The sequence below is a fragment of the Salmo trutta genome, chromosome 1, assembly GCF_901001165.1.
Source record: "Salmo trutta chromosome 1, fSalTru1.1, whole genome shotgun sequence".
Taxonomy (NCBI): domain Eukaryota; kingdom Metazoa; phylum Chordata; class Actinopteri; order Salmoniformes; family Salmonidae; genus Salmo; species Salmo trutta.
In genome coordinates this window covers 65,806,707-65,818,431 of record NC_042957.1, presented here as the reverse complement: position 1 = coordinate 65,818,431, position 11,725 = coordinate 65,806,707, and the positions used below count along the sequence as shown (strand labels likewise).

At 43.1% G+C, this 11,725-nt stretch overlaps 1 protein-coding gene across 1 annotated transcript; it reads right to left on the bottom strand.

Moving 5' to 3' along the window:
* Window positions 1-2,014: 2,014 nt before the first annotated feature.
* On the bottom strand, window positions 2,015-11,353 carry LOC115205470 (E3 SUMO-protein ligase CBX4). Its single transcript, XM_029771477.1, has 5 exons — window positions 11,021-11,353; window positions 10,880-10,923; window positions 10,069-10,134; window positions 7,445-7,511; window positions 2,015-5,695 (listed from the first exon to the last, which is right to left on the bottom strand). Exons 1-5 carry the CDS (start codon window positions 11,087-11,089, stop codon window positions 4,262-4,264), a joined length of 1,680 nt encoding a protein of 559 aa, XP_029627337.1. The 5' UTR covers window positions 11,090-11,353; the 3' UTR covers window positions 2,015-4,261.
* Between the last annotated feature and the right edge of the window lie 372 nt (window positions 11,354-11,725).

The window sequence follows — 11,725 nt, the reverse complement described above, 5'->3', positions numbered from 1 at the left end:
CATTTATTGGCATGATATAGCCCAGAGAGCAATTCAGAGGTACCGCGCTGCGCTTCTAGAAATGTGCCGGACTTGTCAAAAAGCTTGGTTTTGTGTATGAGAGCTATCTGCAAAAATATGAAACAACAATTGTTAGGCTACAAACAAGTTGAATGTGTAATTTGACTTCTGTACATGGATCAAATAAAGGGAATTCAAATTAGAAGCGAACGCATTCCAAAAGAGAATTGCTGAAATTATTGTATTTGTCCCTGCTTTTTAGATGAATAGAACCAGCTATTTCCGAAAAAGGCTTTCAAATAAGGACATCACCGGACAGTCCCCATGTGCGTGCATCGCCAACTTACATTTAATACAGGAGCAACATTTACTGCCTTGCTCGAATTTTTTCACCTAGTTGGCTCTAGGATTAGAACCAACAACCTTCCAATTACTGGCCCAACACTCTTCACCGCTAGGCTACTAGCCGATTAAAACTTTTCTCAAAATGTGTTCAATTGGCCCATCAATCTTGACATATCTATCTGTTCCAAGGTTGAATGACACACTCCCAGTGCCGAAAAACATTATTTGATAAGCAACTCCCATTGAAAGACCTCGGCATGTTTTCCAGTCCAGCCCAAGGTCTTACACTGGTTTTAGATTAGGTCTATAGACAAGGTCAGGCCCATATTATGAAGTCTAAACAAGCCATACAACATGTTCTGTTGTCCATGTAACGTTAATGTATAGGCATACTCCCTCCCAATATAGGTAGGTCTACTTGTTACACTTGACTGGTCTGGGGCCGAATCATTGAGAAGCGCGCCCGCCTGTAAACTCGAAGTTCCAGGAAGCAATACATTGACACATTTTGCGCCAAAATTCCAGGTATGTGCGCTTTTTTGCAACTGCATTCGCGCCATCATTTGAGTTGTCAATAAATTGGGCTTTGGGAGTTACTGTAGGCTACCATGCACATCTGAACAGAGTTAAGCCTACAACTCAAATGGTCTTTAGGCATTTGAATTTGGAAACCCTAGATACAGTTCACAAATCTATAACTCCCACAGCACGTCTCCCACCAAAACATAAGGTAACCTGACACATCTCACGTCCTAATTCTGAATGGATCGACTGCATGCTCATTAGACGAGTCTACTGGATAGGCCAAGGTTATGCGTGTGTGGGATAAAGAACAACCGAAGACGAAGCCTACCACCCCGTGACAGAACTTACCTGAAGGACACATCTTGCTCAGGACAAGACACATTGCTGAAACGACGAGTTTGACAAAGCCTCAGTTGTGCTGTTACAAAATGGAGTGAGTCAATGGTAGCCTACATCAAACAGCCTACAAATGTGATACTTGAGCCTTGGTTGATAGAAGTGAAAGCCTAATAGAGGTCTTCCCATTCCACAAAGCCTTTTGATACAAGAGGTATCACAATGTGACATTGCATAAGACCCCCCCCCACCCCCCCATTATGTGGTGGTTCTGATTACATTCCTGCCAAGGGTCAAGCTGTCTTCCTCCAACAGAAAAATAACCCATCAGTAAAGTAGTAATAACACAAGTGGCCAGAATAGTTATTTAACAGTTATTTAAGACAGAAGGCCCTTTGTTCTGGATTGTATATGTGCTTAAGCAACTTCATATGTGCTTCCATTCAGAGGTCACATTATTACCAACATTCATGTTTTTTAAAGGAAAGTTAGCCTTTTTTGTCAAGTAAAAACAAAAAACGTGGTCGATAGCCAAGGCCTAAATATGAACTTTAGTGTCAAAATAAAGAACATCACATGGCATAAGTAGAATGAAGTGAATAATATATATTTTTTAAATATATATATATAACATTTTTGGGGGTAGTTGAAGGCAATTATAATGCCTGTTACAATATGCCAGTCTACAAATAAAGGATGTTTTCCCCATACTGACTGAAACAATACTTCAATTCATTAGCCTTAAGCACTTAATGTCATGCACAGCATGTCCCCATAGCAGGCCAAAGTCAGACAAAGTCAGAAAACGGTCAGTTCTCTTGCTTTATTGTAAAACATACCATAGCTGTGCCAACAGTACTAATTCCAGCCCCTCCCCATCGGAACACACCTTAAAACAATAATTTTGCCTTTGAACCAACAAGTGCAGGGAAATGTAACCTGGCTCCAACAAATCAATGGTAACCAAAAGGAGTCAAAAAGTTACAAAGTTGTGCTAAATGTTGTACCGACAGGTATAAGATGTTCAACCTCTAATGCAGAGGGCATCTAAGTGAGCTTAGTTTTGGACAGCAAAATAATAATGATAATAAATAATATCTATTTAATCATTATCATCATAACAATCATATGTAAATCCATAATCCGTCATTTTCTTTCTTGCTTTGCATTCAGTGTGCATCGAAGGCAATTTAGACTGTAATGTAGGTTACATCCAACAAGGTTTCAACGACAGAAGAAAGTACTCTAACATACACTTTAGCAGCAATATCAAAAGAGCTTGTTCTCATTGGATCATGTGTGTTAGGATCAAAATATCAGCCTCTAAACATAAGCGACTCACAATTAGCTTTTATATTTTGCACAGAGATGGGTGTTAGGAAACACTGAAAATACACATCTATGACTAGTAACCCAGGTAGCTTCGATAAGCTAAAGACAGAGAAGTTATACATGTCAATCTATCAGGCCTTTGTAAAGCAAGCGTCAATTGCAAGTTAAGATGAATGCCCCTACTGTATGTGTGAAATGCAGAGGAGGCTGGTGGGAGGAGCTATAGGAGGACAAAGTCATTGTAATGGATGGGATGGGATAAATGGATATGTTTGACTCCAATCCATTTATTCCACTCCAGCCATTACGATAAGCCTTTCCTACCAGCCTCCTCTGGAGAAAAATGTCACCCTGTCATAAGGTCAACTTAAATGCAAAAATAGTCCTACATAGACCTGCCACAAATAGTTCTGCATAGACCTGCCACAAATAGTCCTACATAGACCTGCTGTATGAGCTTAGTAGACCATCTGTGGGGTCTTCACCAATGCAATACATCAACCTAATTAGGGTCACAAGTCAATAAAACTGGTCTTCATTACTCACCCCTGAGAGCTAATTTCTTAAATGGTTTGCCTGCCTGCCACTGTGCAATTCAATAGTGCAAGTTATAATATACACTTTGTTTTCTCAAAAGGAAAACATGCAATGTAGCAGCTCATGGCTAAGATTGACAGGGTTTGCTGAAACCGGTGTTCAGTTAGTTGAAATATATGTGTGTAACTCTAGTTTTCAAACGAGAGCATTGGAGGATTTGTCAGAAGTTCGCTTCAATCTCATGTCAGAGTATACCCCTTGGTGAAACTGGGTCTGTATGATGTCTCTGTGGGTGCCCGGCACACCCAACATTCATATTTGCATTTCTTCTTCCATTCATTTCTCCTGCACTCACAAACAATAACAAAACTCACCAACGTGAAATATGACACAGTAGCCTCAGACTGAGCACACCTGGCTGGAGTAGATTGTAAAGCAATGGAAATAAGTATAAATCATATGGAGAATACATATACAGTACATAGTACAAATTAAAATACACACATAGGTGAATGCAATGAAGTGCTTTTAAACGGATCTTTCATCACCATAGTTACTCATCATCATCTAATTATGGACCAAAATAACCGCCATTATTAAGTAGAACATACTGTATATATAAAACGTCATACATCTCAGGATAAACTCTTAGAAAAAAAAGGTGCTATCTAGAACCTAAAAGGGTTATTCGGCTGTCTACATAGGAGAACCCTTTGTAGAACTATTTTCGTTACTAGGTAGAACCCTTTTGGTTCCAGGTAGAACCCTTTTGAGTTCCATGTAGAACCCTTTCCACAGAGGGTTCTAGATGGAACACAAAATGATTCTCATATGGGGACAGCCAAAGAACCCTTTTGGAACCCTTTTTTCTAAGATTGTATATGTTTGGTATATACCATCAAGCCACAACAGCAAAAGCTATTCTATATGACTTGATATTTCATAATGGACATTTCACTAGTAATTAACATCCACCTGAATGCAGTCACTGAAATCCATGAGGGCACTTTCTTGGCTACCACATTACCGAAGAGTTGAAGTATAAAACATCATAAGAAATGTATTGATTTTGAATTATAAATTATAAATCTCCATATGTACAAATCTTCACGTTTCTTTTTACATATACACATATTGATAAGGCCGTCAAATCAGTAGTCCTCAGTTTCGATTGGTCCAGGGACTGTTAAACAGAAACGTATTCCTTAAAAGTGACCGTGAGACAGTTCGTGGTGATGTCAGTGATGACAATGTTGCCCATAAAAGGAGAGAACTTTAAGACAGGCTCTTCTTCAGCCTCCTCTGTTGTTGTTGTTGCTGTTGTTGTTGTCGTTGTTGTTGTCTCTGACTCCTGTACCACTGCAGTTGAATCCTTAGGCTCCGGTTCTGGCTCTGGCACTGGCTCAGGTTCAGGTTGCTTTCTGGTTCTAGAACAGCTAAGATCCATAGGTTCTTCCTGACTGGTGCTGGCGTCCGTAACCTCATACCCGCTACTGCTGCTCCGGCGGGGGACAATGAGGTGGAGGTCCATGGGTTTGTCCTGGGGCGGAGTGGGCACAGCACTGGGGACACTGATGCTCCTGGAGCTCAGAAACCTTTTACACACGCCCCTGTCCTCCTCGGGGTGGGAGAGCTTGCGTTTGCGGTCGTTATTTGTGGTGGGGAGTGTCCGGATCTGGTCCATAGGGCTAGGGATGGGGAGGCTAGTATCCATCGCCCAGGGGGAAGGGGTTGGGTTGGTGGTTAGCTGTAGGGGGTGATCATCCGGTAAGTCCGCTTGGCCCCTCGCAACCTCTGTGTTGTATTCCTCAGCCGTGCTGGGCGATGGTTTGGAGAAATGTCCGTCTTCTGGAGAGCGTTTCTTGGGATGCTCAGCGGCCGGAGGGGAACTGGCATTACAGATCTCTTTAGGGACATTGGTGGTCCCCTGTACCTTGGTCATGTCTGACTGCTCGGCGTGTTGAGGTTTCTCTTCCCCAGTCAAGTCTGAAGAGTGTTTACCCTTGGCCGCCCCAGCCTTGTTGCCGTCCATGTACTTGCTCATGACGATGACGATGCGTCCATTCTTGTTCTTGTTCTTGATGATCTTCATCTTGCTGCTGACGGCGCTGGGTAGGGCTGCCTCCTTTGGGCTGGGCTTCAGGGCGCATTCACTCTCAGCCTCGTTGACACACACCTCTGCTTTCTTCATCTCCACCACCGTCATGTCTTTGACTTTGCTCAGGCAGCCCGTGTTTTTGTCACGAACCCATTTCTGCTGCAGTGCCGGCGGCAGGTTCCACCCAGGGTTGGGATTGATGGGCGGACTGGGTTCCTGACCTTTGATCACGTCTTTGGACCTGGCGGACTGGGTGTTGTACATATTGGGGTCAGGCTGGTAGTGGTGGTGTTTCTTGCTGTTGAGCTGATAGAATAACTTCTTCTTCCCGTTGCCTAGCTGGTCCGCTGAGACTTCCTGTTTGCTGGGCTGGTACTGGTGGTGTTTCTTGCTGTTCAGCTGGTACTGTTGGGGCTGGGAGCGGTGCATCTGGATCGGGTCTGACCTGAGGTGGTTCTCGGCCTCCGGAGACGTCTCCTCGAATCCAGCAGGGATGCTGGATCTCCGTGCAAACGAGGGAAGCTGAAAAAGTCGGAAGACAATGGAAGGTTATTATTCTGGAAGCACTCCTTTCATCTTTTATTGTTCGGGTTTAACTGACGAGGGAAATAGAAAAGGCAAAAGATAACCAACAGAAATCTATCCTAAGTCTACATTTATGCTATGTTGCTTCTCATAACTAGTCCTTAGCCGTAGCCAGCAATCCAATCCAATTCAATAAGACATTATCAATCCCCTCAAGGGTAATTCAAAGACATTGTCAGAGCACAACAATACAATATCATTGCATAAATTATCCACATACTGTAAGCCTAAATGCAACACACAGGCCTTGGCTAATGGCTACATTTGTACATTGGGATTCAGATGTTATCGGAACATTACATTCTAGTTCTTGGCTAACCTGGTATAAAGGACACAGACAACCGATCTATAACTTTGTGTGAGGAGAGCATCCAGTCAGTGCTCTCCTCCTGGGATTCCTTCCTCCATCTTCTCAGATCCCTCCCCCCTCTTTCCCTCTCCACTTCCCATGCATGACCTACCCCCCAGGCCACGAGAATGCTATTTCAGAAAGGGGAGGAAGACGCTATGTCTGTGACCTCAGGGTCACTTAGGTGCCACTAGACATGTCACGCTTGATCCTTGATGTCAAACCACGTGTGGTTGTAGCAATGTGGTGTGTCTCTTACTTTTCTCTCACTTTGAACAGACATTTTTGAGGATTGTCTATCCTTGCATCCATATCTATGAACTTGAGAGTGGTTACATTTCTCCAGCCTTCTCCATCAGCTTTGTAGCAAACTAAGTGGCAGGGCTGCCATTTTGTTGTTTTTCAAATGAAGTGGGTCTTTCAGGGCTTGACTACTCGTAGTAATAAACACAGTGGCACTAGTGGTTAGAGTGTTGGACTATTAACCGAAAGGTTGCAAGATCGAATCCCCGAGCTGACAAGGTACAAATCTGTCGTTCTGCCCCTGAACAAGGCAGTTAACCCACTGTTCCTAAGCCGTCATTGAAAATAAGAATTTGTTCTTAACTGACTTGCCTAGTTAAATAAAGGTAAAATAAAAATCACTAGCCGTTTGTAATTAAATCTTGCTCCAAGTGTGTTCTTACAAAATCCGCAACCTCAGGGAACTGTGTTCTGTTATTCTTTCACTTCTGCTTTGAATAATTCTAGAAAAGGCACATTTTAGAGCTAACAAATTGCACGCGTGAAAATGGAATGGCATACCAAATTTCCCATAGGCAACATGGTTATTAATTTGTGAAGAGAAAATAACACTTGTAAAATCTTAAAAGGGAAACAGCCATTTGCACATGTGGCTATTAGCATAAAATAAAATGAATGTGCTCAAGCAATACTTCCAGAGCCTGAGGCAACAAACTGGGTTTCATGATGAGTGTGTAGGCCAGACCAGCTGGAGGACCCCATACCTCTCTCTCTCTCTCTCTCTCTCCTAATGCAAATCCACTCAAAATAACCACAGATATAATGACAGGGATCTCCAAAACACCTGACACTGGTGTGTTACAGGAACTTCTGTTCTGTTCTCTCTCTCTCTCTCTCTCTCTCTCTCTCTCTCTCTCTCTCTCTCTCTCTCTCTCTCTCTCTCTCTCTCTCTCTCTGCTGTTCAGTGGCATCGCAACTGCAGTTCAGTGGCATGTCAACAGAATGGCTGACTGAAAATCCTGTCATTTTTAAACAAATGGAACTATTAAACATAAAAACAGTATGGACAATAAGGTGGGGATGATGATCGTTACCTGGACTAAGAGATGTTTTGGTTTTGGTCCACGTTTACGATATCCCATCAACTGTTCCTGTCTCTCTCTGTAAAAGATGATGAAAAAAACATATATTTACCATGAGGGTGGAGGTTGGCAGAAACATCATCTTGTGTCATCAAAGAATGTTTGATGTATTGACATACTGGTAGCTTTACAACATATTAATGAACTGTACAAACAAAGTTTGCAAAGTTTGCAAATATATCCCTCTATTGAACTTATTAATAATTCCGTAGCATCTCTAGACAAATGTATTTTTCAAATAATCTCTTCAAGGTCGAAAGTGGAATTTTGATTTTGAACGCTAATGAAGACCCGAGTGTGACCTGCTGCAAAGCATTCTGGTCTGTCTGTATTTGCATAACTCTCTCCATAGTAATATGCCCATCATTCCATATTCTCATTATAATGAAGGAATTCAATTAGTTCTACAGCAGGGGGAGAATCTCCCCCTCTCTCTTCCACATCCTCTCCCACTTCCAGTCCTTACACCTCCCTATGGTTCTGTCACAGTCAAATCCTAATTAGGGTCACATGGTGTGTATGAAATTGAATAAATACAAGGTTGAAGTAGGGTTTACTGAAAATGAAATAACTGCAACACAACAGCATCTACACTGCATAAAGATTAGGTGAACACAATGGTCTATTATTAACTAAGCACATTTGAATATATTGGGTTATATTCCCGAGTACATTACACTCACCGAATAAATAACTAGATTCCAGAGAACTATAGCCTACCAAGAACAACATTATATTTGTTTGGGTTTACAAAACTCTCCCCACAAAAAGAAGAGAGAGAGCAGTGCAGGACGTTATGATTCTGTTGTGATCATATGCACAGTCATGTCCATATGAAATAATTGCTCACTGGTTGAGGCCTGAAGTCATAACATGCTCGTAAATATAACCCACTAGCCCAATGGCAGCTGGACTCAACGCACCCGCACCGCTGTGCATTAGCGCATGTGGCTAACACACAGCATTAATGTAGTAGGCATACTATGCTACGGTATTAATGTTTAAGCAAAACACTGCGCAAACCCGTGATGACACGGCCAGTCCCCGTGAACTTTCTGCATCATAAAGCAATAACGTGGTGTGATTTTACACCGGAGACGTCGAGCGGGGTAATCTCCCTTTATAGAAGATTTGGAAATTACAACCTCCCATGTCGATTCCCCTCCCCCATCCCCCGGGACCGGAGCAGAGCGAGCCGAACACACAGGCCTGCTCCTTCCCTCCCCACACAGCGCAGAGGCAGCGCTCTGAGACCGACCGTCCAGCCCAGACACAGACAAGGCCGCCGGGGGACTGGAGAATATGAGGTCGCCAACTGGAAATGCCGGAGAGCAGTGGGTGTCAATTACGGTTTCCATAAATGTGATACCCATCCCCCGTCCTTTAGGCCTTCAGCCTTCTATGCATCTCCCTATCCCCACACCGACGTGAAACACGGAGTGGTGGTGGTGGCCTATGGGGCGGGTAGCCTAGGTTATCCCGTGGGTGAGAGAGAGACCAGCCGCCTGCACCACGCAATGCTGTTGTGATACATTGTTGGAGTATAATGACTGCGACATATGTGGTCATTAACGCAATCGAGTATGCATGACATTGCATGTGATGTAGGCTATTTGTGAATTTGCGGCGCAAAATTGTTTAAGCCCTATAAACTTTCGCACAGACATAATACTTTTATGCAGCCTTGCTTATAATCAACTCTTATATATACTCCAAAGGTTTTAGCTAATACAAAGATTATTCCGATCAATAGTTATGAAATAAAATGTGGTTTAAAATATCCCATTGCGTTTGAATGTAGCCAAACGATAGGCCTAAACATTTGTCGCCTGAATCTTAAAGCTAATTGTTGAAATCAGCCCATGTTTAGGACTACACAAGAGTGGTTTTGTCATTATAAAGACTTTCACAATGACATATTCATGAATTGACTCACAGAGACCAGACTATCAAAATAGTATTAGGTCTATATGCGCAAATTCGTCGTTTATTCACAATAGCATCCCATCGCCGTTATTTCCTGCACCTGCAAGACTGGCTCACTTTTGACAGCAGCCCAAGTCTTCGATTGTAAATGGCTACACAATAGGGCCGTAAGCGGGTAAATTAGGCCTATAGGAAGATTGCTAATGAAGGATATTGACTTCATACATATATTTACATAGTTTCTTGATGGACAACCTCACACCGAATGTCTAATTACAACTTCCTCCGTTTATTTCCCTCCGTTTATTTGATTTTGTAGCAGTTCTTTGCATAGGACTAGCCTACATGAACTGCCATGCCGCGGAGCATGGACTCATTGAGACCCAGACCTTGACAACAACCCATGTAATAGTCTAGGCTATTAAAATGCAGAATGCAGAATTTAATACTAAAACTATGCACACGTGCGCGTATATAATCAATCCATAAGCGTGTCTTTGGAGTTCTCCCAACATTCAAACACATCCCCCCATGGGAGGCTGTGTGGTGTATGAATAACAGGCGCTGCTACCCACCGCCCCCCTCCTCTCGTGACCATATAAGGTCATGGCTCAACTCGAGGCTGCGAGGCCAGATCCAAAGTCTCTCACCTGTTTTGGAACGCCACGAGAAGGCGCGGGTCAAGGATGTTTTCCTCGGGTTCCCATGTGTTGTATCTGTAGAAAGAACAACAACAAATATGTAATTCGTGTTGAGAAAAACAACATAGGCTATTCCCTTTTACAATATAGAGGCTAAGGTTGTCTCTCAATATATTATGGGTTATGAATTACATACTGTTCTTGACTCTAGCCTACAACGTCGTTACAGTAGTCTTCATGCGTAAAGTAGCCTATACACCAGCATGTTCAAAAAATGTGTTATAGTCTACTAATGGGTTCATCTCTTGGATGATTCACGATGTCTGGCAAGGGAAGCCAATTCCAAAACAAATGCGGATCGTGCCTGCCATAGCAAATAACCCTGGGTATGTCTCAAGTCGGCTACGCGAGAGAGAGCAGTACACAATTCAAAAAACAGGGTAGGGTCCCTGCTCTATCCAAACGCAAACGGTATAAAACCAATAATCTTTGCACTGTGCACCGAGTTACTGTCGGCCATTTTAACACCACTGTCTCGTAAATTCGCTGGCAGTGCAGAAATAATTAAAACGGGATTACATGGCTGTGCCTACCCCCTTCCCTCGCATAAATTAGTGAAGGCATCCGTATCGCTCTCCCTCTCTCTTTCTCGTTCCCCCATCTCTCTTTGGCTCGCGCGCGCGTCCGCGTAGCTGCCTTTCGAGCGAGGATTTTTTGGTTGAAAAACAAAATCGGTTGCTGCCTGCAAAATCCACGTATGGGTACTATCGTGTGTCCGAGCTTTTAACATCATATGCGCAATACAATGTTTCACACTTACTTGGGAGACCACCCTCTCCACTTTACCAGGTATTCTATTTTGCCCTGTAGGAGAAGGGAGAAAGAGAGATTTGGTGAGAAAACCGATAACATTCGAATTGAGCTCAACGCTATTGAAATGTGCATTGGTGAGAAGTTTTACCTTCCGAATGCGCTTCTTTTCGATACCCTCCACCGCAAAGACGTGCTCTCCCGCGGCAGGTAGCTCCATTCTGGCTTGAATCCGTTTGAAGCGAACGAACGTTGAAATACGTTGATGCCTTCGTTCACTCCTTTGGTAGTTTTCCAGTTATAAGAAACCAAGCTGTAATCCCTCCACCACTCCTCTCTCTAGCTCCTTCTCGCTCTCTCTGTCGCTCTCTTGCCCTCTCTCTCTCACACACACACTCTCTCGCTGGGTCCTGGCTCGAAGGCAGTAAGCAGAAAGATATCCACAGTCCACACTAGTGGGGCTGCAAGAACACTTCATGCAATAGCCAGGCACATGACGTCAGAGCGAAGAGGGGGAGGTGAAGGGCAGAGGTTTGTACCCGCTCCGTGTGTGTGGAGCGGAGTTGGGCTGTTAGAGACAGGCAGCAATGGAAATTATAATCCATTACTGTATAATTTACATCCACGAGCAAACCATACCTTTGTTGACTAAATATGTATCCTATACCAGGTTCATTCGATCAGCACAATATGTATGTTGAATAAGAATCTTCCGATGCATTCAGAAAAATAAAATACAAAAATGTAGTTTGAAAACATGTTCCATGTTTAGGACTTTTCAGAGGTGTATAACAACATGGTATTGATGCTTTATAGTCTATTTTCCCCCAAAATTATACTTGGCAAGTTGTATCAC

Excerpts from the sequence above, each read along its gene's own strand:
- LOC115205470 (XM_029771477.1), bottom strand. The coding sequence starts at position 11,089 with ATGGAGCTACCTGCCGCGGGAGAGCACGTCTTTGCGGTGGAGGGTATC. Across the intron at positions 10,135-10,879 it reads TGGAGAGGGTGGTCTCCCAA|ATACAACACATGGGAACCCG; the intron begins GTAAGTGTGAAA and ends TTCTTTCTACAG. Across the intron at positions 7,512-10,068 it reads CTCGTGGCGTTCCAAAACAG|AGAGAGACAGGAACAGTTGA; the intron begins GTGAGAGACTTT and ends CATCTTTTACAG.